The following is a 27993-nucleotide window of genomic DNA, read 5'->3' on the forward strand; positions in this document are numbered from 1 at the left end:
GTAGTTACCTAAATTAAACTCCATCTGCCGCTTCTCAGCCCATTGGCCCATCTGATTAAATCCCGTTGTAATCAGAGATAACCTTCTTCGCTTTCCACTTCACCTCCAATTTTGGTGTCATCTGCAAACTTACTAACTATATCTCTTATGCTCGCATCCAAATCATTTATATGAATGACAAAAAGTAGAGGACCCAGCACCGATCCTTGTGGCACTCCACTAGTCACAGGCATCATCTGAAAAAGAACCCTCTACCACCATCCTCTGTTTTCTGCCTTCAAGCCAGTTCTGTATCCAAATGGCTAGTTCTCCCTGTATTCCATGAGATCTAACCTTGCTAATCAGTCTCCCATGGGGAACCTTGTCAAATGCCTTACTGAAGTCCATATAGATCACGTCTACTGCTCTGCCCTCATCAATCGTCTTTGTTACTTCTTCAAAAACTCAATCAAGTTTGTGAGACATGATTTCCCATGCACAAAGCCATGTTGACTACCCCTAATCAGTCCTTGCCTTTCCAAATACATGTACATCCTGTTCCTCAGGATTCCCTCTAACAACTTGCCCACCACTGATGTTTGGCTCACTGGTCTATAGTTCCCTGGCTTGTCCTTCACACCTTTCTTAAACAGTGGCACCACATTAGCCAACCTCCAGTCTTCCGGCACCTCACCTGTGACTTTCAATGATACAAATATCTCAGCAAGGGGCCCAGCAATCACTAGCTTCCCACAGAGTTCTACAGTATACTTGATCAGGTCCTAGGGATTTAATCACTTTTGAGTGTCAAGACCCCCAGCACCACCACCACCTCTGTAATTGGACATTTTTCAAGATGTCACCATTTATTTCCTTAAATGCTTCCATGTCCTTTTCCACAGTAAACACTAGCGCAAAATACTTGTTTAGTATCTCCTCCCATCTCCTGTGGCTCCACACAAAGGCCACCTTGCTGATCTTTGAGGGGCTCTATTCTCTCCCTAGTTACCCTTTTGTCCTTAGTATATTTGTAAAAACCCTTTGGATTCTCCTTAATTCTATTTGCCAAAGCTACCTCATGTCCCCTTTTTGCCCTCCTGATTTCCCTCTTAAGTATACTCCAACTGCCTTTTATATTCTTCTAAGGATTCACTCGATCTATCTTGTCAATACCTGACATATGCTTCCTTCCTTTTTCTTAACCAAACCTCAATTTCTTTAGTCATTCTCGAATTCCCTATACCTACCAGCCTTTCCTTTCACCCTAACAGGAATAGTCTGTCTCTGGACTCTAGTTATCTCATTATTGAAGGCTTCCCATTTTCTAGCCGTCCCTTTACCATCTGCGCCCAATCAGTGTTTGAATGTTCTTGCCTAATACTATCAAAATTAGCCTTCCTCCAATGTAGAACTTCAACTGTTAGATCCGTCTATCCTTTTCCATCATTATTTTAAATCTAATTGAATTATGGTCCCTCGCTCCAAAGTGCTCCCCCACTGACACCTCAGTCACCTGCCCAACCTTATTTGCCAAGAGTAGGTCAATTTTCGCACCTTCTCTAGTAGGTACATACTGAATCAGAAAATTTTCTTGTTCACAATTCACAAATTCCCCTCCATCTCAACTCTTAACACCATGGCAGTCCCAGTCGATGTTTGGAATGTTAAAATCCCCTTTCTAGGTATCTCCACTTGCTTCAATAGGTGGCTCTCATAACAACATCTTTGCTGGATCAAAATTCTGGACCTTCCTTCCTAACGTTACCTTGATGTACCAACACTCAGTAGCCCATTCCCGCCTACTCCCCATACCCTTGGATTCCTTTAGCCTTAATAAGTATAACTAACTATATTTATCAATGACAAGAGGTTATCTAACAGTTCAGCTGTTGCACCAAGAACTTGATGTTCCATCTAACTGAGTACTTTCCTACATGCTGTCCTGTTTTGAGGTCCTTATCTAAGTCCTCAACAATAGGTACAGTACTCGTTGGTACCTTGCCTTTCAGTGAACTGGTTGCAACTGATTCAACTCTTTCATGTCAAGGCATGTCATAAAGGCATTACAAAATCATATTTGGTATTAGGTCATATATCAAGATAGTATGCCTGATGACTCAAAGCTTTTCCCAAGCAGTATGTTTAAAGGATTGTCATAAACAAGGAAAGAGATGTTAAGGGGATGGAGGGGAGAAAAGCTTTAGGGAGAGCGTTCAGAGCTCAGGGGCTTTGCAACTGAAGGCATAGCTCTCTCTGGTGGAATGATTAAAATTGCAATGTTCAAAAGGCCTGAATCGATGGAACACACAAATCCCGGTCTGGAGGTGATTGGGTTGGAGAGGGTTGGTACAGCTGGAGGAGAATTGAGATATGGAACAGTGAGATCAGAGAGAGAGAGAGATGAAACTGGACTTTAAAGTTATTGCTTAACCTGGAGCCAGTGTAGATCAGCAGGCTCAGAAGGGTGAGAGTGACTTGGTGCAAATCAGGGCATAGACTGTAGAATTTTGCATGACCAGGCTCACATTTTCAGAGAATAGAGTTAGTCAGGGTGACCAGATGTACATTGAAATTGTGAATTTACAGTTAATAAATGCATGGCTGTGCATTTCAGCAGAAGATCAGCATGGGTTATGGAGGGAGAATAAGATGATCTGGATGATGTGGATATGTAGTGGTAGGACGCTCATTTTTAAATATTGACCAGCACACCAGAACAACTTCCTGTCCTCTTCGTGTCATGGGATCTTTTACATATGAGGTCAAGTGGAGCTTTGGTTCAAAACCTCATCTATAAAATGGCGTTTTGAACAGTACGATGGCCCATTGGAACAGCACTGGAGTGTCAGCTTGAAATGTCTCGACTGGTGTTTTAACTTAGAAACTTCTGACTCTGGAACAGAAGTCCTACAGTTGGCAAGTGACCAATGCAGAGGGGGGGAAAAAGAAGCTTGCCAAATACATTTCTTAAATTGGCTTCTAGTTCAGAAATGGGAGGATAACAGTAGTCTGGATGGGCAGGCCATTTTACCCAAAGGAAAATCAGGCATAGTGCGAAACCGGATGGTGATTCTTTATCAGCCATCATTCGCGAACTCAGTTGACCGTCCTCCATCTCTTCAAAAGTGCCCCAAATGTTTTGTTCTATGATTGGTCAACTAGCTATTCATGGGTCAAAGTCTATGAAATGTACAGCAAAGGAATAGCCATTTTCCATGGTTAGTTTGTATTGGTGTTTATGCTTTACTGATAAGAAAAATGAAAGGCCATTCCGCATCTCAAATGTATTGGCCTGTTAATTAGACCATATCTCAGCTCCGTTTACTTGCCATCGCTCTTTATCACTTTATACCCATACACAATAATTCTTTAGCAATCTCATTCCTAAAAATAGAAAGTACGTAATGAATTAAGAAATCAAAGCAGAACTAGGGCCCTAAAAGTCTGCATGCCAGTTTGATTAGATTATGGGCTGATCTTCCGTATTTACCTCAATTATTTGCCCAATATTGGTATTCCTTGATTTCACTGGCATGCAAAAGTATATTGATCTTTGTTTCGAATATACTCAGTGAATAAACCTCTTCAGCCCATTGTGTAGAGGATTCCATAATTTTACCTCCTTCTGAGTGAAGACCCTTATCTCAGTCTTGTACGGCCAACCCTTATTCTGAGGTTCTGGGCTGAATCTTCCTTTTGGTAGCTAAGTCCAAGTTATATTGAGTTTCTCAGGGGATATTTTGCCGTGAGGCCGAACAGGTTTTCTCACTGTAACCTCAGAAAACTGACCTCATTAACCACTTATTCTGCCCTGTGGTGGTGGTGGTGTACAATTCCAGCCCATCTCGCCATGAGCCTTTCCCAGAACAACACACCACTTATCAGCAGATACCAGCATCCTTCATGTCCATGCCATTCTTTGAAAGGTCATTGAGAACCTGGACAAATGCTGGCATTCCAGTGTTGCCCTCCACAGTCCAAGGACATTTGCTGGGGAAGTGCACTACCTGCACACCAGCGCATCAACCAATTGTCCTCAGGACAGTGACTGAGCTATAGGGAACCTGGTGAACTCTCCAGTTATCGCTTTCTCACAGGCGGCCTCTACCTGAGCTGGGGAATGACTGTGTACTCGGATGAAGTGGAAGGGAGAGAACGAAGAAAGGGCAGTTTGGTAACAATGTGCTATACATTATTAGGCATTTGTTGACAAATGGCATCTTTAACTTGACATCTGGTTTGTCTCTCTCTGTTTAGCTCCATATCACCACACAGATTGATGTCTGTGGTTAGAGCCTGTTGTGGCATTTGGAAGCAAAAGGAACAAAGTGCCAAGAGAGTAATGGTTCCTACTGAAACCATTGGCCCTTAGCCTGCAACATCTCTCTGTTTTCTGGCCTCTGTGTCCAGAAGTGTTGACATGAATGAGTTAGTCATGTCTGGGGCATCCTAACATTGCGTTAGGATGGCCAGGGTTTAGGGACCCCATAGGTTGTGCACAGTGCATAGAGTAACTTCTTTCCCTTTGTGCTCCGATATGGCGGGGATCTTGTAACCCTCCTCCCTCACAGGTTCAACCACTTATCCAGTCACAACCATTTTCTTCCCCTGGCACACGATTCAGTTCTAGTGTAATGCAAGATGACTGTGAATGCTCCTCAGTCAGTAGTTTCCAGCTTATATTTCTCTGATAGGGAGGTACCAAACATCCAAATCCCCTTCCTATAAACACATTTTGCACTTCCAGCTTCCCACTTAAGCCTTCTAAATGAGCCTGCACTTGCCCATCTTCCGTCTCCCAGCCTATGGAGTATGAGATGAATATGCTGAGTGTGCTCAGATCATTTGTTCCCCTTCCTTGAAGCCAGAGAACTGTAGGCTGTGAGGCTGTGAATAAACCCACTCATCCATGACCCTCTTTCCGTCCATGCTGTATCACTCCTTTACAGATACTGTTGCCCACCGCCCCCCCCCCCCCAACTTCCACCTTGCCCCACACCTATCTTCAACTCACCAACTCACCCTCCATCTAAACTGCAGTCCCCAGCTCCTGATTTCCAGTGCCAAAGAACATCTAGCCAATTCTCCTTCATGAAGCAGAAGCCTCCTTTCCCTATGCCATTTGGGTAAATCTGCAACACCCCAGGCACCAGGCCAATACCCTTCCTTAGCAATTGTTTCCAAAACTAAAATTAGAATCTGATCAAGGCAGCATATGTAGTTGAAACTTAAGTAAACTTTTGTATTTCCTCCTGAACTTTCCCACCCTTTACCCCATCACCACTGTCAACCCCTTACTCACTCAAACATGTTCACATGCCCTGGGGCATGTGAACTCGAGGGTATTCGTTTTGGCATTCTTGTCCAAAACACAGTGTGCTGCAGATGATTTTTGAATTCTTTTTGACTCTGAAAGGGTTACTGCATGTTTTGCTTTTGCAGCGAGAGAATGACTAAACACTTTAATTACTGCTTCTTCTTGCAACTGGTCTTATCATTTCGATGCTGTTAGCCACATCCGTAGTGAAAGAAATAAGGGGGATGAAAATACTGAACAATCCTTCATCCTCCAGAAACTTTAACTTCTCCAGAATGCTGCCTGTTCCTTAACTTGTCGCATTTCTCATTTCCCTCTGTGCTGCATATGACCTGCATTGGTTTTGAATGTACCAGTATCTCAAATTAACATTCTGTCTTCATGTTTAATTGCATCATTCTCTGTTGAGAACACAGATCTGCCCTGCCGCACACATCCACTCCGTCATAACCTTAACAGAAATGAGGAACAGCAGTAAGCCATTCAGCCATTTGAGCCTGCTCCACTATTTTATCGAATCATGGGCTGATCCTCTATATCAATATCATTATTCTGCTTTCTCCCTGTACCCTTTTAATGCCTTTTAATATCATTAATTTTTTAATCTATCTCTGTTTTGCATATATTCAGTGAGATGCCTTCCACAGTTTTGCTGCACTTTGGGTGAAGAAATGTTTTCTCATCTCAGTCCTGAGTGGTCTACCTGATATTCTGGAACTGTGTTTCTCGATCGAGACATGCTAACCAAGGAAAACGTCTTCCCTGCAACTAGTCTGTCCAGCCTGTTCAAGGTTTATGCATTTGGGTCAGATTCTTCTCATTCTTCCAAACTCATTTGAAATCAGTCTCAGTTGAGACCATCTTTCTTTTTAAGACAGTCCTGCTAGAGAATCTCCCCTGCAGTCACTCAATGGCAAGTAAATCCTTTCTTAAGTTGGGAGGACAAAACTTCATGCGACATTTCAGGTGTGGCCTCACCAAGACACTATATAGCTGCAGTTAGATATCCCTATTTCTGAACTCAAACACTTGCAATGAAGGCCACTGTATCATTTGCCTTCCTGATTGTTTGCTGTACCTTCCTGTGTACTTGCATTTCATGAAAAATCGATATATCGAAGAGGGGAATGACCACAGGGGACTCCTGCACTACCTGCTTTCTGCTGCTCTGCCTGGTGGTCACTGATCCCCTTTCAGCCGTTGAGTATTTGGTTGCAGTGTGACCACCTCGTTGGATGTGTTGTCCATGACACACAAGCTCTGCAGTGAGTCTACCCACTGCTCCTGCTCTGAAAAGCGGTAAGCTAGGAGCTGCAGCTGGGGGTCACATCCTGCTCACATGTTCACCAGGAATGCTGTCAGTGTCCAAAGCTTCCCACATAGCACAGTAAGAGAATGTCACAGGTGCAAGCACTTCTGCCATGACTTTCCTTTAGATTAAACTTGTTAGTTATTCCTTTTAAAGAATACTAATTAGGCTAGGGTACTTCATTCCAAATACTCCCACTGCAATCCAAAATCCTAGTCTTAAATCTTTGCAGACCTTACTTTAAGTTTTAACTCTACTTCCTTCATACTACTATTATGACCTGATGTTGGCCCTATCTTTCTCCATTAAAGCCAAATGCAGCTACTTGTTTAAAAAGCATACACATCTCTAATTTGCAGCAATTTGTCGTCAATCCCTAATGGCAACTTCTTACCAACCAATAAACATTTCCTATGATTTGACCTATTTTTAATTTCCAGTGCTTTCTCACTGTCCAATCTTGCCCTGATTTCCAGGTAAGTGCTGTGGGCCTTGAGCATTTCTAACTGCCATGACATAGATCATTAGGTTTCAAGCTCTGTAATTACCTTCTTAACTATGCTGTCTCTTTACCTCTCTCTGCTTCAATAACATTTTCCTTAAACCCTTTCTTTAACCAAACTTTTAAGTCGGCTCTTCCAACATCTCTTTTGGCTCTGAAATAGTTTGTTGTCTGATTGTACACCTGTGAAGTGTTTTAGAATATCAAATGATTGTAAATTATTGGGTCTGACTAGTACTGCCTGCAATTTCTAATGCCTGGCAAGCTCCCAACCCAATCTCTACTCACTCTCATTTCACACAGGGTTTAGTCTGTTATTTTTCTCACCTTCTGTCCTGGGTACTGATTCACACTGGGACACATTTTTAAAGCTCCCATTGGTGTCTCATTTCAATGCATAGTCTTGGCACTAGCTCAAGCATTGTCAAGACTGACAACAGGATGTGTTGCAACCATGCATTCTAATATTAATTTATGGAGAATACTTAGCATGGACCACTGGATAGCAATCAGATGCAAGATTTATGTTGTTTTATATTCCCTAGCTCAGGAATCCTGATGTCAGTTCTGTTCCTAATTTAACAGAGATTTGAGAATGAATAAGAACCTTTTTGCTTTGTATGCTATGTGACATTCACTGTTGCCTGTCTCGACATTGACAGATGATCCACAACAGTGGTGTGGTGCACATGATTACATTAGATGAAATAGATGTTACTGAAAACGCAATCTGGTAGTTCTGTCCTTCAGTATTCAGCAAAGCTGTTGAGTCATCGTGCCACCAAGTTTCTCTTGGTGACTGTCAGTGGCTTCTTGGTGGAACAGAGGAATATTGATTCAGCAGCCCGGGGATGACATTGGATGACAGTCAGTATTTTGTTCCTTTGCCCATACTTCACCTGATGTCATGATACTTCATGGACTCCAGTATTAGACCACCACGGTTACTCGATTCAATCTTGAGGCCATCTCTGCTTCCTATTCATCACCTTAGCAGCGACCAAAACAAAATCGCAGAATTGTTATGGTGCAGAAGGCCATTTGGCCCATCATGTCTGAATCTTTCTGAAATCTATGCCTTTCGAAATGAGCACTGTGACTTTGCCATTTTTCTGCTTTCGTTCTCCCTGTGCCTGTGTGTATTGTTTCAACTATTGATTGTGTAACAGTTTTTTCACGCATCACGTTTACCAAGTTCGCAAATCACTTTTAAATGTCCAGAGGAATTTGGGACTATGATTGAGAGTTACATTCATAGTCATAGTGACATCAAGTTGTTGCTTGGCTATTTTCCAATTTTCCCATAAATCCCAGATACTAATGGGACAACTACTCAGGGTGCACTTTTGGATTCCAATCCAATGTTGAGTGGTCATGGACCAAATATCTACATTCATGTCCAGGGGGAATAATAATTATGCTTAATAATGAAATACTTTAACAGATATTGTCAATTCTTCTAACACTGCGTGCAATTCCAATTCATACTACATCATGTCTCATGGATTATTTATTCTCATTTTATACCTAATTATTTAATTATCAAACCAACTCTTGACAAAGTGTTGGCATCACTTCTTTCTCAAGGAGCAAATCTGTATAACCTCAAATTAGATTGTGTTCTCAAGATCTCTTAACAAGCTGGAGTGATGTGATCACATTGACCAGCATATGTGTTTTTGTGATTGTAGGAATAGTTTTTGCGGTTAGACTTGTCCATATCTCAGTTAAACATTAGTGCTATTTTTCCATCTTGCTGTCATTTAATAGGCTCCTTGTTTCTCAATAAATTACGTTTTAAATTTTTCATTCTTAGCTTTAAATCCTTTTGTAGCCTTGTTTCACCTGTCGGATTGCTCCTTGTGAGATTGCTCTAGCTCCTTGTGAATGCTCCATTTGATTGATTCTGGCCTTTTAGAGAGATTGACTTACTTGAACTTTTTTATTGACCCTCCACCTTCAGGATTCTTTCTCAAGCTGACACTTTAACCAAGCTTTTCGTCTCATTTCATGTCGATAAATATTAGCACTTGTTAAATCTATCTTTGTTTTGTGGGATGTGGGAGTCGCTGGTTGGGACTGTATTTATTGGCCATTCCTAATGCCCAGAGGCCAGTTAAGAGTCGATGACGTTGCTGTGGGTCTGGACTCGCATGAAAGCCAGACCTGGTAGGATGACAGATTTCCTTCTGTAAAGGGCATTAATGAAATAGCTGGGTTTTTACAACAATCAACGGTAGTTAAATGGTTGCCATGAAGCTACCACTTTTGAAAAAAATTCCTGATTTTCTTGAACTTAAATTGCGCCTTCTGCATGATGAGATTCAAACCATATCCAGAACATTGAGTTCCTGGATTGCCAGCCAGTAACATTACCACTAATGTCATTGGCTCCCCATCTTCACATATCTTACATATGTACAAGCATAACATTAGAATTATAAACAAGGTTACATATTCCACAAAAATATTTGTCTTGAGGTGGATTTTGCATGAAACATTAAACTCCAGGGGCATTGCTTGGTCAGCAAAAGACATGCGGTTATTTGTACACTTGTTTAAACACTGTAGCCTGAGATTGCAACTCATTCCTGTCCTTGAGTCATGTTAATTTTGCTTTGTGACTTGTAAATATTAATATCATCTCTGACAGGGGTTTTGAAAATTCAATGCAGACTAGAATAAATGTGCAAATTGCAGAGCAGTGAATGGCTCTGGCTCTGACCCAGGATTGTTGACATGTTGTTGATAATGATAATGATCTCGGAGAGATCTTATCACACACAGTAAAGGTTGTTTTTGTACTTGTTTTTAATGCAAACCTATGCTGCTTTGTATTATAACTGAATCTTGCTTCTCTCAAGCCTCCTACACACTGCTCCATTCTGCATCATTGCTGTGTCATAATTGAAACTACTCGTACTTTGTTCTTTTTGTCCAACCTGTGGAACTATTTTCCTCCAGGGCTATTCCCTTTGTTATATGATCTTCAACTTTTGAATAAAGTCATTAATATATTTGGTGAAATAATGAGATGAGTAGAACAAGTGCTGGTGTAGATATGTTGGAGTGGTGCTGAACAAGTAGATCTAACTTCAAGTGATGGTGTAGAATGCACTGCCTGGTGAACCCATTGAAAATTACGCCTGAATGTGGAATTGGAATAGGATCTGGACCTGAAAAGGAAAATTTACAGTGTTATGAAGCAGAGTAGGGAAGTTAAACAGATGGATCACTCTTTGAAAGAGCCTGTGTATGCGCTGTGGGGTGCGCTATGCACTGTGTATGCTGTAAGACTCTGCAGCCTTGCTGATTGCAATGCTACCATTTTTCTCACAGACTTTCCATTTTTTTTAATCCTTTACTTTAAGTTAAATGTATATAAGTTCTTTTGATTTCAGTGTATGAAGGCACTGATATATTGAGATACTGCACCTCAGGACTAGGAAGATCTTGGGTATAACCCTTGATCTGAGCTAAGAAAGAAGATACAAGGCAGTATGGTTGCTTAGCACTTGCCATTCATCTATCTAGGATCCAGGATACCCTGAGTGTAATTGAGGTTATTAATATCACAAGTGACATAATGTTTAAGACAAAACCTCCTAATGAACTGACATCCAATATTGAAAAATTCCACCTGTCTCATAAATGTTTGACAGTGGATCAGTATTGTTGTTGGGAGATAGGATTAAAACCTCAACCCATGTCAGTATGCCTGACATGGCAGAGTTTGGTGGGGCAATGCAGAAGAAGTTTTCGCTGGTTTCCACAGAATGAAAAGTTTCTATTGTAATAAGATTCACCATGTGAGGGAAATTAACTTGATTTATTGAGCTCGTAAGCACAAGTTGCAAGAAAACTTGGATGGAAAATGCTTTGTATCAAATTGTCACTTTAACTCTAACTGAGATATTAGAGATAAACACAGCTGTGAGTGCAGAAGGAATACATAGGGTAGATGAGAGATATGAAAAATTTTGTCTAAAGGGAAGGTGGCACTATTTCCTTCAAATGAAGCATGAAAGGTCATTACTATAGTAAGAGATACAACGGCTACTCAAACTCTCTGGATGGAGACGTGTTTTATTTCTCCAAAGAGTTCAATGAAATCTGAAGTGTTAGTTTCCACCCAAACCATTTACTATATCCTGGTTCCATTTTAGAAAACTTAATTGGAATATGAATTGTTATCTGGACCAGTAGTAGCTGGGGTCGTTAAGAAATTACCTGAGGACTGAGTTGATGTCTTCCTGGGGCAAGATTCAGCATGAGTGGAAGTTATGACTTTGTGTATAATTATGGAAAGTACAATTGAAGCTAAAGAGAGAGAATCAGTTGCAAGATTAGTTTCCAGGTATTTTACCATAGTGTTTTGGCAACAAGTGCAATGGCTCAGCAAAGTCCATCACTAGAAGTCACAGTTCAGGTTGTTCTGCTAGAACATGACAGTTGTGTTCCTTTGCAACCTCATGCTGTAGAAAATTGTGCTGCCGTAGATTGCTAATAGAAAATCACTATACCTGTTCAGCAGAAAGTTTGCATTATCCAAAGAACATCCACAAATAGTCAATCACGGTATAGTCAATTTGTGCTGACGAAATGTGCATTATAGCAGAAAGACCACAAATAGAAGTTAGAGTGGATCAAACTCCTATTTGAATTATCCTTAATCATAAAAAGCATTTGTTATGTCTTCATTAAATGAAGCTCAGGGTGCAGATCCATAATTAAATAAGTTAGCACAGACAACTCTCAATGAGGCCAGTGCTGAAGGAGTTTAGATCTGCCATTATATTAGAGACACAGATCTGATGAGGGCTTAGAGACAAAGAATGGGCTGTTGTTCATCAAATAGTGGTACGATCGGATATTGTAAGGAGATGTTGCAATGAGCATGTAAAATTGCTACAGCCGAACATGTAGGTATGTGCCAAATCGAGGCATTAATAAACAGGTATTTTATGTGATTAAGGCTTCATAAAGTTGAAGTGTAGTTCTATAAAACGTGTCATGCATGTCAAGTAATAGAAAAATCTCAACATCTAGTTAAATCAGTACCTTTGCTATCCACACCAATTTTTGAAGACCAATTCAGCCAAGTGCTAGTAGATTATATAGGACCATTACCAAAAACAAAGCAAGACATTGGTATGTCTTCACAAAGATGAATCTGACAACCTGATTCCTAGAACATATCCCTGTAGCACTGGAAAAGTTAATTTGGTTCATTATATGATTACCAGTTGAGAGATGATTTGATCAGGGGTCTAACTTTGTCTAATGGTTTCTGGGAGATCATTAACATTTTGAGTATATCATCTGCAAACTTTGAGAGCTTTGGAAAAGTACCATCAGACACTCAAACCATGATTAAGGCATACCATCACAAATACCCATGAGATTAGGACAAGTGGTTAGATTCCTTATTTTGCTATCAGAGTTCCCAAGTTAATCCATTGGCTTCAGTCCATTTAAATTGATTAATTGTTATAAGAATAGAGGTCATTTAAAATTAATTCTTTTAAGAACAATTCACCGATATTGGGTTATATATCCATGTTTCTTGAAAGACTTGAAAGCATGTAAGATAGCAGAAAAACATTTTCAAGTTTCATAAGCAAATGTGAAAGAATGGACAGATAAATATTCAATGACTAGAATGTTTTGGGTAGGAGATAAATTATTGGTCTTGTTCTGTTTCCAAGGTGAAACTCTAAAAAGCAAAATTTCAGTGATTCACACAAGGTGGTCAGGAAGGTCCACAGGATGACTTATCTGATGAACACTCTCTTGATTATCGGAAAAAAATTGGTTTTGTCACATAGACACATTGAGAAGGTGACATCGCAGGGAGGAGGATAAGGAGGAACATGTATGACAGGTGGCAGAGCAGTAGAAGATGACCTGAGGCAATGAAAGTTAGGTGGAAGGAGAGGTAGACAGTTCACAAAGTGAATCTCCTACAATTCAATTGGCTGCACAAAAATACTGGCATAGTCAAACTGTTCTTACTTAAAGAAAGGACAATGGAAGGTTCTTGAAGGACTATTTCGGAAGTATAAGGTAATTTGCAGAGATGCACCTGGATATACTTTGTTAGTTAGGCATGATGTGGACATATCAGTTGAGCCCAGAAAAACAAAGAGTAAAACAGAAAAACAAAACAGCTAAGGTGGAAACAGAGATTCAATAAATGCTGGAAAATCACTTCATTGTAGTTATTCAGAACAGTTGAAGTTTAATGAAAGTGTGGTTCCTAAATCATAGTGGTTTTGAGATTTTGAGGAATGTGTGTGTTTTACTTGAAATTTGAGTGTGATTCTAGCACAACAGGTGTAGTTTGACCAAATATGTTAAGGAAACAAGCAAATGTGGTATGGTTAGCAGAATGCCAGGCAGCCTTTGAAAAGCTGAAGGCAATCCTCATACATGTTCCTCATACTTTGGCTGACACGATAGGATGTATTCAATTTACAAACAGCTCGCACCACTGCCTGAACAACACAGCAATGCAAACATTATTTAAAATCAGTTTCTATGAAGTTGAAACGACAATTCATCACTATTTCTTAATGACTTAAATTTTGGCATAGGAAATCACACATGAACACTTTGTCAATGTCCCAAAGTTAGGCAGTAATTTAAGTATGGTGTATGGAAATATAACATTACAAAGAGATATTAGTAGCTTAGGTGATTGGGCAAAATGATAAATTGTGGTAAATGATTGAACAGGTGACCGTGTAAATGGTATAACAGTGGAAACAATAGAAATCAGGAAACGCTTGAGGATTTGAGTACATTATAATCTCATGAAAAGATGCAGAGAATAATCACTGAATAGAATGACAGGCTTTGAATCCTGGGTGCAGAAGGCATACATGAGCTATATTCAGAGCTTTGATTAGACCACACTTTAGGAAAGATATAATAGCATTGGAGAGAGTGCAGTGTAGATTTACCAGAATTATTCCTGGATTCCAGGGGTCAAAATATGAAGATATTTAAACCAACTGGATTGTATATTCCTAAAGTTGAAAGAATATGGGGTGGTATAATTGATATTTTCAACATACGAACACTGATCAGAGAAATTAAGATAAATCAGTGTTGCTGGTTGGGGAATCTAGACTTGGAACACCATCTAATTAGAGCCAGAATCTTTTGGCAATAAAATTCAGGGTGTTAGAAGTTTGGAATGCTGTTCTGTAAGCAGAAACAGATACTAGATTAATTGTAAATTTCATACTGATTTTTTTTTGTTGTTGTCCAAAGATAATAAAGAAAAAGGGCGAAGGAGGTTCTCCAGAGTTAAATCACAAATCACACATGATCTAATTAAATGGTAGAACAGATTTGAGGGGTTAAACAACCTAGTCTATTATGTTTTAACTCTCCAGTTCTCAGGTAGCATTCCAAATCTAAGGAGGATTGAAACTTTAATGCATACCCTTTACTGCTGTGGCACTGTTTCATCCAAAACTGATTAATTTTCTAATTGAATTCACTGGCCGTCAATTCTCCCTCACCATCTCCTTCCAAATAAACTCTGGCAATGTTTTCTGGCAATGTTTACTGCCACCAAGGATCCTGCATATTAGCAGCAAAATCTCCAAAATAAGTTGAATTAAACAAAGGTAAAATTGTAACAAATCCTTATAAATGCAAGCTAATGAGAAAATGTAAAGATGCAGAGAAAAATGTCAATAAAGTAGATTTGTTTGTTTTAAAAATCAGTTTTATATTGCACATGTGCTTTTGTTTTCAAACAAAAAGTCGGGAGCGTATGAAGTTGAAATTTCTTATTGGATAGTCGGTGTCAGCAGACATTTCCATAAGTTCCTCAACCCGTATTCAAAGCCACCTCAGGCTTACAACCATGCTACATCAGTTTTGATGACTTGCTTCACAATTGAGTGCAGATCTTCAGGGACTGGTACCTGCAGGAGAAGGAATTAGTTTTGTGGTCTTCCTGCCCCATCCTGCTGCTCGGTTTGGAGTCTGTTAGTCCAAACAGCTCAGTCACTGCCCACTCAGCAACTGGACCATCAATCCACACCTCGACTCAGTTGCCAACTCCCAGCCTCATGATTCGCCCAACCAGCAGGTATCATTCCATTGCAGCCTCCTGAAACTCCTGCAGACTCATGCACAAAGGTGGGAGAGAAATGACCTCTAATTTGATAAGCAACTGCTTGCAGGATCTTCCGCATGTCCTCAGCTGATTTGGAATATAGGTCGCAAGTTGAATGAACCCTTGAGTATTATGGCCACCAAATCTCCCATTGGACAAGCCTGCTATAGATCCTGCAGACTGTGACTACAGTGTGATAGATTGTGGTAATGCTGATAATTGAGCATAATTACCCAATCTGAACTAAGGTGATGATTGAAGTATGAAAACTTGGCTCAGTACCCATGGGTGAGGGTGGGCAAGACTGGGATGAATGTGATGTTCCCTGCGGTAAAATATCATGCTAGGCTGTGTCTTTCCAACTTGTGAAGAATATAATGAAAGCTTCAGAAAGCTAAGAGAAAAACTTTTTTAAAAAATAGATTGGAAGAGAATGAAGGAAATAATAGAAGAAAGGGTGCAGTGAAGCTTTGCCACGCCTTCTTTTTAAAGAGGCTTGTTGATTCAACAAGGTTGGGTTTAGCAAGAAGAGTGAGAGAGGAAGCGAGTCGTTGGCTCGTCTCTGACTTGCCACTTCCTGGCCTGTCTGTTGATCTGTTCAGAGTTCAGTGTGTGATGGAGTCCCGCTCTGCAGGAAGACTATTAAAAGCTCACAGTCCAATCGTCCATCACTTATCAGCATTGTCGAACAGTGCTCAACCCTCGAACTCCTTGGGAGAGCCACAGTAGATGAGCTAATAATGGACCTATCCATTTCAAAGTCTCCTCTACCAGCATTTGAGGTAATGAAATAGTAAATTTATTGGTTTTTATTTGATGCCTTTTTGGGAAGTATTTGAGATGGGTTTTAAAAGCGGACTTTTGGTAACTATTTTCACGCCTAGCCCCCAGAACATCCAGACCATTAAAATACTTGTTAAACAGTGAACAGCTTTTCTTCCTAATCTGGAAACACTAGTCTGAGAGTCACCTGCCTTTCTTAGCCTGTTTTATACAGTAACTTGAGAAATATGTGATATTCTGATTGTAGATGGCACAGGTTGATAATCCTGTGACAATATTTGCATCTGTCTCCGATCTTATCACTGATGTCTCGATGCACTTCAACTGATGAATTAAGTGGTGTTATGTATATGGGGGAGTACAGCAATTGTTAGGAATTGTGGGGAAATGATGACCAGAAGTCCATGTTTTTTTAAAATAAATCATTCTCTGGATGTAAGCATTGTTAGCAAGACTGGCATTGCTTATTTTTACTTCGTCTGAGAAGGTTGCCTTCTCAACTGAGGTTGTGGTTTGCCATTTCAGTTGGAGGTTCAGGGTCAACATATGGGCCAGATCAAGCTAGAAAAACAACTGGTTCCATTCTTAGTGACATTAGTGAACCAGTATTTGCAAAACACTTTACAACTTCATGGTTACTTTTTCACAAAGCCATTTTTTTTTTTGCAGACTTTTAAGGCTGAACTCGAATTTTTGCAGTGCTATGTTGGGATTTTAATTGTCGTCTTTGGTTCATTTTATTAAAGGTGTTTGATGGCAAGTTCATTGCACTACTCTCTCTTTATGGCCTTCTCTGAAAGCACAGGGTTTTGAGCAGCAATTGAATAGGCAGGTGGGATATGTGTTAAATTCCTGTCTTTCCTTCGAAAGACAGCACCTCCAACAATGCAGCAATGTTTTAATATTGCCTGAAGTGTTTAAGGTCTTGCGCGAGGTGCAAGCATGCAATCTTCTAGAATCAAGAAGGTTACCAGAGCAGTACTGGATCAAAGAAATGAACTTTGTTTCTATGGTTATATACACACTCAACTTTCTAATTACAATGTATTGCTACTTCCTGTTAACATTTAGTAAGTACAAAGGAAAGACCTGCATTTTTGTAGCTTTTTTTAAATTTCAATGTCTCAAAGTCTCAAAGTTCCTGATAGACGACAAAATAGTTTTTGAAGTATAACTGCTCTCATAATTTGGGAGATGCCATTGCTACTTTATATACAGAGCTGAAAATGTGTTGCTGGAAAAGCGCAGCAGGTCAGGCAGCATCCAAGGAACGGGAGAATCGACGTCTTGGGCATCAGCCCTTCAGGCTGCCCAAAACGTCGATTCTCCTGTTCCTTGGATGCTGCCTGACCTGCTGCGCTTTTCCAGCAACACATTTTCAGCTCTGATCTCCAAAATCTGCAGTCCTCACTTTCTCCTACTTTATATACAGACAGGGCCCCACAATGAGTACAAATGTGACAATGAACAAATTGTCTATTTGAGCAGCGATTGTTGAAGGTTAAATATTAGGCCAGGAGAGCACGTCAGCTCCTCTGCTGATAATGCTGTGTAATCTATTACATCATCAGAAAGGGCAGACAGGACCTTTTTTTTTGTTTAATGAATCACCTGAAAGCGCTGCATTGGGTTATGTGCTCATGTCTCTGGAGGAGGGATTGAAACTACAGTCCTCCCATTCAGGCAAAGGTTACTCCTCCTCTCCACAACTGCGAATTTCCAGTTAGGCCCTTGATGCTGACCCAAACCAGAAAATGGTTTGTAAATGATCCTCTTGCAAGGATGCCTGCCTTGAAGTTTTCCTTCTCTCTCTCTCTCTCTCTCTCTCTCTCTCTCTCTCTCTCTCTCTCTCTCTCTCTCTCTCTCTCTCTCTCTCTCTCCAAGAATCTCAGTGAGTCTCTCTCTCTCACTGCAACCCCCCAGGTCATCTCCTCTGCAGCTCTATTCCTGATGATGGACTTTTACTCAAAACGTCAATTTTCTTGCTCCTCGGATGCTGCCTGACCTGTGCTTTTCCAGCACCACCCTAATCTAGACTGTAAATGATCAATGTCAACCTGATGCTATCAGGGGCCAAAATACAATTATTTTTATTAGATTACAGTTCATCATATTATGCATCATCTTCAAGACTTTTACTATACTTATAAATTGAAATCCCAGCATTCTAATACTGCACCACAGTGGTCTTGAAGCTCTAATCAGTGGATGATGATGGGATATTACCAGATTCCTCCTACTTTTCTCTTGCACTTCTAAATTAATCTTGACTTATGGGTAAGTAGTCTAGGAAATTAGCCACTACACTAATCATATCCAAATGCAGGTGCTTTACAGTGGGAGTCAGAGTTTGCTTGCATGTTGAATGATTCTTTGGTCGAACTCACCCATGCCAAACAAGTTTCCCAAATTAAACTCATCCCACTTGCCTGCATTTGGCCCATTTCCCTCTAAATCTTTCCTAATCTTGGGCCTGTTCAAATTATCTTTTAAATGTTGTAATTGTATCTGCACTTTCCACTTCCTCTGGCAGTTCATCCACATAGGGGCCATCCTCCGTGTTGAAAAAGTTGCCCCTCAGGTCCCTTTCAGATCTTTTTCTCCTCTCTCACCTTAAAATGATAACATCTAGATTTGAACTCCCCTACCCTTGGGAAAAGACCTTTTGCTATTCATTTTATCCATGCCCCTCATGTTTTTATAAACCTTGATAGGTCACCTCTCAACCTCCCACCCCCCCAGTGGGGGAAAAAAAAAAGTCCCAGCTTATTGTGCCTCCCTTTCTATCTCAAACCCTCCAGTCCTGGTAACATTCTTGTAAATCTTACCTGCAACCCTCTCCAATTTAATAATATCCTTCATATAGCAGTGCAACCAGAACTGTATATGGTACACCAAATAATGTGCAGCAAGAGCACCTTTTTCCCACCTTCTCTCAGTGAAGAATTCCTTCTCTCTGTGAGAATCTGTAGAATTCTTTACAGAAAGCTGTTAATGCTGGTTTCCTAAGTATATTCAAGGCTGAGATAAGGAACTTTTGAATCCATAAGGGAATCCAGGGGTATGGGGTAAAGGCAGGAAACTGGAGTTGAAGTTTATCAGATCTTGTTGAATGGCAGAGCAGAATTGACTGCCCAAATAGCCTACTTCTGCTCCAACATCTTATGGTCTTACCTTCTGGTCGAAATCTTTTGCTTTTAATCTGGCATCTGTAGTTTTCATTTAGAACATGATTGAACATTTTGCTTCCATTTACCTTTTCCTATCCATTCATAAGTTTAAACCTTCTTGATCATATTACTCCTTCATCAATTGTTCAGAATACTCAAATTAAACATGAGGTTCCACAGATTATTTGGCCCATCCTTCATCCAGTTATTCATTACTTACACTGTATTGGCAATGTAATGGCTATGGAAGGCATTGGAGCCAACCTTATTCTGTCCCCATTTATAATGATGTGTACATTTGTAGAACAAACAGGGATATTAACCTGGCTAACTTTTGATTTCTCCAACAGAAATAATTTGAGTTCTGTTGAGCCTCCTTTCTGAGACCTGAGAGAAGTCTGACATTCTTCTCCGAGCTTTTTCCAGTGCTGTAGTTTGAAGGAACAGCAGGATTCAAATCATGTTCACTCCTGATTTGAGAACCTAATCCAGGCTGTTACCTCAGTGCAGTTTTGATGGAGTACAATACTGCTTCTTGGAGGCTAATGCAACAAAGTGAAATCCCTCTCCTCTCTCGTGTAGTAAAAGATGTCACGGCATTTTCAGAGAATGGGAGAGTTTTCAAAATAATCTGGACAATATATATTCCTTATCCATAATTATTTTCTTTTTGCAATATTATTAATACAGTTTGTCTGGTAATTGATTCAATTGCCTTCTTAAAAAGCTTGTTCTGCTTTGTTGGTTGACACACTTGGTTAATTTCAGCAGTGGCTTCAATGACACAACTTCATTGGTTATAAAGCATCTTGGGGCATCATGATATTGTGAAAGGTACTGTATGAATGCAAAACTTTTTTTTGTTATGGAGGATTCAGATACACTCTGTTAATTTATGTCATCAATTTTAATTTTCTAGTGGCCCAACCTCACTGCCCATTCACTTCCCTGCCCACACATGACATGACAGCGCAGTACAGGCCCTTCGGTGCTCTATGTTGCACCAACCTGAAGAACCAATCTGAAGCCCATCTATCCTACTCTGTTCCATTTTCATCCATATGTTTATCAAATGATAATTTAAATGCCCTTAAAGTTAGCAAGTCTACTACTGTTGCAGGTAGTGTGTTCCACACCCCTAATACTCTCCAAGTAAAGGAACTAGCTCTGACATCTGTCCTATATGTCCCTCCACAGTTTATAGCTTTGTCCCCTCATGCTAGCCATCACCATTTGAGGAAAAAGGCTTTCGCTGTCCAACCTATCTAACCCTCTGATTATCTTGTATGTCTCAATTAAGTCGCCTCTCAACCTTCTTTTCTCGAACGATAACAGCCTCAAATCCCTCAGCCTTTTCTCATAAGATCTTCCTTCTATACCAGGCAACATCCTAGTAAATCTTCTCTGAACCCTTTTGAAAGCTTCCACATCGTCCTTATAATGCTGTGTCCAGAACTGTACGCAATACTCCAAGTGCAGCCGCACCAGAGTTTTGTTCAGCTGCAGCATGACCTTGTGGCTCCGAAATTCAATCCCTCTACCAATAAAAGCTAACAAACTGTATGCCTTCTTAACAACCCTATCAATCTTGGTGGCACCTTTCAGGGTTCTATATACATGGACACCAAGATCTCTCTGCTCTTCTACACTCCCAAGAATCTTGCCATTAGCCCAGTATTCTTTATTCCTGTTAGTCCTTCCAAAGGGAATCACTTCACGCTTTTCCACATTTAACTCCATTTGTCACCTCTCATCCCAGCTCTGCAGCTTATCTATGTCCCTCTGAAACCCACAACATCCTTCAGCACTATCCACCGGCCTTAGTGTCATCCGCAAAATTAACCCAACCTTCTAAGTTCTTACTGAGGTCATTTAGAAAAATGACAAACAACAGTGACCTCAAAACAGATCCTTGCAGTACCCCACTAGTAAGTGAAATCCAGGATGAAAATTTCCCATCAACCACCACTCTGTCTTCTTTCAGCTGGCCAATTTCTGATCCAAACCGCTAAATCGTCCTCCATCTCATGCCTCCGTATTTTGTGCAATAGACTACCGCAGGGAACCTTATCAAATGCCTTAGTGAAATCCATATACCTCGCATCAACCACTTTACCCTCATCCAACTGTTTGGTCATCTTCTTAAAGAACTCAGTAAGGTTTTTGAGGCATGACCTACCCTTCACAAAACCGTGTTGACTGTCCCTAATCAATGTACTTCTCTCCTAGATGTTGATATATCCTATCTTTTATCACCTTTTCCAACATTTTAACCACAACCAAAGTAAGGCTCACAGGTCTATAATTTCTAGGGTTGTTTCTACTCCCCTCTTTGAACAAGGGGGCAACATTTGCTATTCTCCAGTCTTCTGGCACTATTCCTGTAGACAATGATGACATAAAGATCAAAGCCAAAGGCTCCGCAATCTCCTCTGTGGCTTCCCAGCGAATCTTAAAAGAAATCCCTTCCGGCCCAGGGGACCTAGCAATTCTGGAGAGTGTGAAAATAGATAACAGCTCCTCCTTGTGAACCTCAATCCCGTCTAGTCTATGAGTCTGTATCTCTGTATTCTCCTCCACTACATTGTCTTTTTCCAGTGTGAATGCTGAGGAAAAATATTCATTACCATTTCTCCTGTCTCCTTGGACTCCATGCGCAACTTCCCAATGCTCTCCTTGATTGGTCTTGATCTTTCTCTAGTCATTCTCTTATTCCTGATATGCCTATAGAAAGCTTTAGGGTTTTCTTTGATCCTGTCTGCCAATGACTTCTCTTGTTCCCTCCTGGCTCCTCTTAGCATTCTCTTTAGATCTTTTCTGGCTAATTTGTAACTTTTAAGCACCGTAACTGAGCCTTCACTTCTCATCCTAACAAAAGCCTACTTCCTCTTGATGAGATTCAACTTCTTTAGTAGACACGGCTCCCTTGCTCGACTTCTTCCTCCCTACCTGACAGGTACATAGTTAAAAAGGACATGCAGTTGCTGTTCCTTGAATAAGCTCCACATTTCAGTTGTGTCCATCCCCTGCAGTTTCCTTACCCATCCTTATGCATCCTCAATCTTGCCTAATCTGACCATAATTGCCTTTCCCCCAGCAAAAACTCTTGCCTTGTATTCTATACCTTTCTCTTTCCATCACTAAAGTAAACATAACCGAATTGTGGTCACTATCACCAAAGTGCTCACCGACTCCAAATCTAACACCCAGGCCGGTTCATTAACCAGTACCAAATCCAATGTGGCCTTGTCCCTTATAGGTTTGTCTACATACTGTGTCAGGAAACCATCCTGCATACAAGACAAAAGCTGACCCATCTAAAGTACTCGAACCATAGTATTCTCAGTCAATATTTGGCAAGTTAAAACCCCCATAACAACTACCCCGTACTCTCGCTCCTATTGAGGATCATCATCGTTATCCTTTCCTCTACTCCTCTGAAACTATTTGGAGGTCTATAGAAAACTCACATCAGGGTGACCTCTCCTTTCCTGTTTCTTACCTCACCCATACAACCTCAGTAGACTCGTTCTCAAACGTCCTTTCTGCCACCGTAATATTGTCCTTGACGAACAATGCCACACCTCCCCCTCTTTTACCATCTTCTCAGTGGCATTGAGGGTGAGTTGGAGGTTTGGATTAGGAATTGGCTGGCTGGAAGAAGACAGAGGGTAGTAGTTGATGGCAAAGGTTCATCTTGGAGTGCCGTCACTAGCGGTGTTCCGCAAGGATCTGTTTTGGGACCATTGATGTTTGTCATTTTTATAAATGACCTGGAGGAAGGGTTAGAAGGTTGGGTGAGCAAGTTTGCGGATGATACGAAAGTCTGAGGAGTTGTAGACAGTGAGGAAGGATGTGGCAGGTTACAGCGGGATATAGACAAGCTGCAGAGCTGGGCAGACAGGTGGCAAATGAAGTTCAATGTAGCTAAGTGTGAGGTGATTCACTTTGGTAAGAGTAACAAAAAGATGGGGTACTGGGCTAATGGTCGGATACTTGGTAGTGTGGAAGAGCAGAGGGATCTTGGTGTCCATGTACACAGATCTCTGAAAGTTGCCACCCAGGTAAATAGTGCAGTGAAGAAGGCATATGGCGTACTAGCTTTTATTGGTAGAGGAATTGAGTTCCGGAGTCCTGAGGTCATGCTGCAGTTGTATAAGACTCTGGTGCGGCCTCATCTGGAATATTGTGTGCAGTTTTGGTCGCCATACTATAGGAAGGATGTGGAGGCACTGGAACGGGTGCAGAGGAAGTTTACCAGGATGTTGCCTGGTATGGTAGGAAGATCCTATGAGGAAAGACTGAGGCACTTGGGGTTGTTTTCATTGGAGAAAAGAAGGTTTAGGGGTGACTTGATAGAGGTGTACAAGATGATTAGGGGGTTAGATAGGGTTGACAGTGAGAACCTTTTTCCACGTATGGAGTCAGCTATTACAAGGGGGCATAGCTTTAAATTAAGGGGGGGTAGATATAGGACTGATGTTAGGGGTAGGTTCTTCACTCAGCGAGTCGTAAGTTCATGGAATGCCCTGTCGGTAGCAGTGGTGGACTCTCCCTCTTTATGGGTATTTAAGCGGGCATTAGATAGGTATATGGAGGATAGTGGGTTAGTGTAGGTTAGGTGGGCTTTGATCGGCGCAACATCGAGGGCTGAAGGGCCTGTACTGCGCTGTATTCTTCTATGTTCTATGTTCTCTGTTCTTAGTGAAACATCTAAATCCCAGAACCTGCAACAACCATTCCTGTCCCTGCTCTATCCATGTCTCCGAACTGGCCACAATATTGAAGTCCCAGGTACTCGGGTTCAGATCCTTCCTGGGCCTCATTGCTTCTGGTCTTTGCAATCCGTTCAAAATCTGCCTGCTTCACTTCTAGCCTCTGATACATGTCAACTTCCTTTCTACCGTGACCAGCTGCTGCACTTTCCAGCGCTGAGGACCTAAGCTCTGGAAATTCCCCTCAAAACAAACACATTCATCCTCCTTTTCAAATTCTTCTTAAAGTCCACCTGTCACTTGTGCTAATCTCTCCTACTGTACTGTAGCTTGGTGTCAGTTATTGTTTTGTCACCCTCCTCTGAAGCACCTTTGAGCATTTCGCTTTATTAAATGATATCTGTAATAGAATATTCTTGCTACACTTGTATTGAACTAAGCATATTCTCCTGCTATCCCTGAGCTTTACAACCAGTGAATTCTCTTTAAAGTAAAGACACTTTTTTGTGGGTTCAGGTAGCATCCTGTTGACTTGAATCCAAAATCTGGCATATGTAAAATACTACATTACAACAGGTATCGTCCTCAGATCAGACTTAAAACTGAGGCTTTGTCTTACCAGGTTAATATAAAAGATCCCATGACACTATGTTTTTTAGGTAAGCAAGAGAGTTGCCCATTATCTTGGTCAATATTTACCCCTCAAATGATTTCAGTAAAATAGATGATCTTATCATTATCAAAATTGCTTTCTATGGACTTCAGATGCTGAAAATCTGAAGTAAAATAAAAATACACTGGAAATATGACTTCTCAGATGGTGCCTATGGAGCCAAAGCTTGAATTAATATTTCATTAGAACTGCAGACGTCTAGGCCCAGATCATCAATTCTTCCCAAGTAGACTATCCTGAGGAGGCAGTGATGTACTGATGTAGTGTTTAGGTCATTTGACGATTAATTTGGAACCTCAGCCTTGTGTTCTGGGATGTGGGTTCACATCCCACTGTGGCAGATGAAATTTGAATTAATCAAAAATCTGGTGTTAAGCTAGCTACACGGTAACATCTAGCTGTTAAAAGTGGTCAAAAATCCATCTGGTTCATTCATCCGTAGAGAAGGTTTGATCTCTGCGTGGATGTGGACCCCCTAGCCTCTGTGTGGATACAGACTCCCGGCTTCAAGGTGAAGCCTGGTGTGGTCTAGCTTGAAAGGACTGGTATTCTGAACTCTAACTTCTCTCTTTTTCTAATTTATTGCTGGACTTTTTATTTCTTTATTTTTCAAATTTTTTTTCCCTCAGAATTTGTACTTTGCTTAGGGTTAGGTGCCTTGGTACCTAAGATGGCATTGTGAGTTGCAACTTCACTTGAGTACATGTGACAATAAAGCTAATTGTAATTCTAATTCACTGAGATTGACTTGTCAATCCCTAACAGGGCATTTCAAATAAATGCTGGCCTGGCCAGCGGCATCCACATCCCATGAACAAAACAATTCAGCATGTATAGTATATCCCTAAGATATTGCTTTGTGAAGGAAATTCTGATCTGCTTTTAAATATAAGTTATTGAAATGAATGGTATTGAGTATTTAAGGGGAAACTAGCGAATCAGATAAGAGGGGAAGCAATAGTTAGGATGGTGGATTCAAATGAGAAAATAGGAGAGGAAGCTCGAGTGGACCATAAATACCGGCATTAACAAGCTGGGCCAAATGGCCAGTGGTTGTGCCATGTATTCTGTATAATGTAAACCTATGTAATTATTTGCTTACACTGTCCTTTATTTTAAGGAATTGTGCACAGTCTGGACTACAAATAGGCTCATCTCCCTTCATTGGTAATGATGTTTAATATCAACAAATGTACCTGCAAGTGCCTAATCAGGATACTTCTGTCATCAAGGTTGACTTTTTCTTGCCTGTCATTTTTTATATGCGGCATGAATAATGCTATGGACTACTTTTTTCTCGCATTCATTTCATTCACATTCACATGCAGCTTGGAACTCTTACAGTGAAGTGATTAGTCATTGCAGGGTTTTGCTAGCTTGTGGATCCAAACAATGTGAAATCAAGCTTCTACCACGGCAAATTGAGAATTTGAACTCTGATACAAAAATGTGGGATTACAAATCGATATCAATAAAAGTGAACTTGCTAAGTAATTGTTGCTCTAAGTTATTTAAGAAATACAGCAGCCAATTTGTGCACAGCAAGATGTCACAGAAGTTTGGCAGTAATGAGATCATCAGTATTAGTCATTTTGGTGAAGAAGTAAATGTTTAGTCTGGGATACAGGATAATCTCCCTTGCTCTTCTCATAGTGCCACAGGATCTTTCGCATCTGCTACAGATGGCAGATTGTTTGTCATGACATCTACAAGGTAGCAACTCCTAATAATGTCGCACCCCCTCAATGATGCATAGCCTGTCAGCATAGATTTGTATTTTTGACTGGAATATCAACCATTTGACTCGGACATTTACTACCAACTGAACCACAGCAAATATCCAAGGTGAATCTAGATCTTTGTGAATGACTGCATTTTGAGAGATATTTCATGTGGCAATTGGATGTTTGCTAGCTAATTTTGGAAGGCAGCTAATCGAGCACATTGATTTGAAACTGTTTTAATTTTAAGTTTGAATTTGCAAAAAGCATATACAGTTGTGAAAGCATTTTATGTTTGACCTCCTGTAATTTTTGGTGCTTTAACAATATACCAGAATAAATACTGAATCTGAAAGGGTCTGTCCAATGGAGTTTTTGTCAGTTGAATCTGAAACTAGGAACTCCATTAATACAAAAATTTAAAACATTATGAGTTGGTGGGGAAATTTGGGGCATCTGTGGTACTGAGGCTGGGCTCCAGCAGCTGATTGGTTAGATTTGTGCAACAGTGAATCCTGCTTGGTCTAGTCCCAGACAGTCTGGATGTGTGGAATGTTGAGAATCTCCTCAATCCATTTGCTGAATCATTTTAATTAATCATTTGTGTGTGAGAGAGAGGGGGGAGAGAGCGTAAAAGCAGAGGATAATATGCTGAGAAGATGCACATGGGGTAAGTTAAATCAAAGCAGTCCTCTTCAGACTTGCTACTCTCTCTGTTGTATCTGTTTGGTATTTTTTTTGTCCTGAAAAATAATTAGAATTTCTACACCCTGGCCCAGTAATATCAGATTCTGCTCAGCAGTTCAAAGCTCTTTCTGTTCTATGTCTGTTTTACACTGAAACTATTTTCTCTAGCCCCCTGCTATTCTTTATTTCCTCCTTCTTCCTTACTGTATTTTTGCTTTCCTTGTATATTTTGCATTTCCATACAGATGATTCAATCCTTTTCCACTTTCCTTAGAGTCTGTCTGTTCGTATAGTTAGATAGGTTATTGGTCATACATCATGAAGGACTGTGGGCATCACTTTCCATAAAATGGAAGCAAGAGGTTATACAGTTTGAGGGGCGCCACTCATCAAGTGTGTGGCAAGCCAAAAAGACAGGCTTCTATGAACTGTCTCAGGTGGAATAGAATCTGCACCATTTGAATTGATCTGCATCACTTTCTAGCCAACTAACCGATCCCCACCATGTCTCTATATGGGTTCATTGATTAGGAAGATTCAGCATGGATTTAGAACCATAGTGCCAATAGCACAGCACCAGATCCTTTGGCCCATCAAAAATAACCACCTAACTATTCTAATCTTCTTTTCCAGCTCAAATGCATATCTAAATACTGCTTAAAATGTTCAGGATTTCTGCCACTATCTCCGTTTATGTAGATATTGAGTTCCAGATTCCTACTATCGTCTGGGTGAAATCGGTTTTATTTTCATATCTCCTCTAAAGCTTCTATTCCTTACCTTAAATCTATGCCCCTGTTTATTGATGCCTCCATCAAGGGGGGAGATGTTTCTTCCTGTATACCCTATCTCTGTCTGCCATAATGTTAACCATCTCAATCATGTCCCCTCTCCATCTCCTCTGTTCACAGAAAAGCGACCTCCAATCTCTCTTCATAACTGAAAGTCTCCAGCCCGTGCCTGCCCAAGTAAATCTCCTGTGCACCCTCTCTCCAGTGTT

The 27993-nt window shown here is 40.6% G+C and overlaps 1 protein-coding gene across 4 annotated transcripts in view; it reads left to right on the top strand.

Annotated features, from left to right (window-relative positions):
• Positions 1-27993, top strand: part of nbeal2 (neurobeachin-like 2) — a 227775-nt gene that overhangs the window by 21333 nt on the left and 178449 nt on the right. The window contains exon 1 of one of the 4 annotated variants that reach the window (XM_072570080.1): positions 15898-16026. The exons of the other annotated variants lie outside the window; for them this stretch is intronic. Coding sequence (XP_072426181.1) covers positions 15985-16026 — 42 coding nt within the window. The 5' untranslated portion in view covers positions 15898-15984. Of the gene's footprint in view, positions 1-15897; positions 16027-27993 lie in introns of those variants that run through there. 4 annotated transcript variants of the gene reach the window in all.

Source organism: Chiloscyllium punctatum, chromosome 5, assembly GCF_047496795.1.
Source record: "Chiloscyllium punctatum isolate Juve2018m chromosome 5, sChiPun1.3, whole genome shotgun sequence".
Taxonomy (NCBI): Eukaryota; Metazoa; Chordata; class Chondrichthyes; order Orectolobiformes; family Hemiscylliidae; genus Chiloscyllium; species Chiloscyllium punctatum.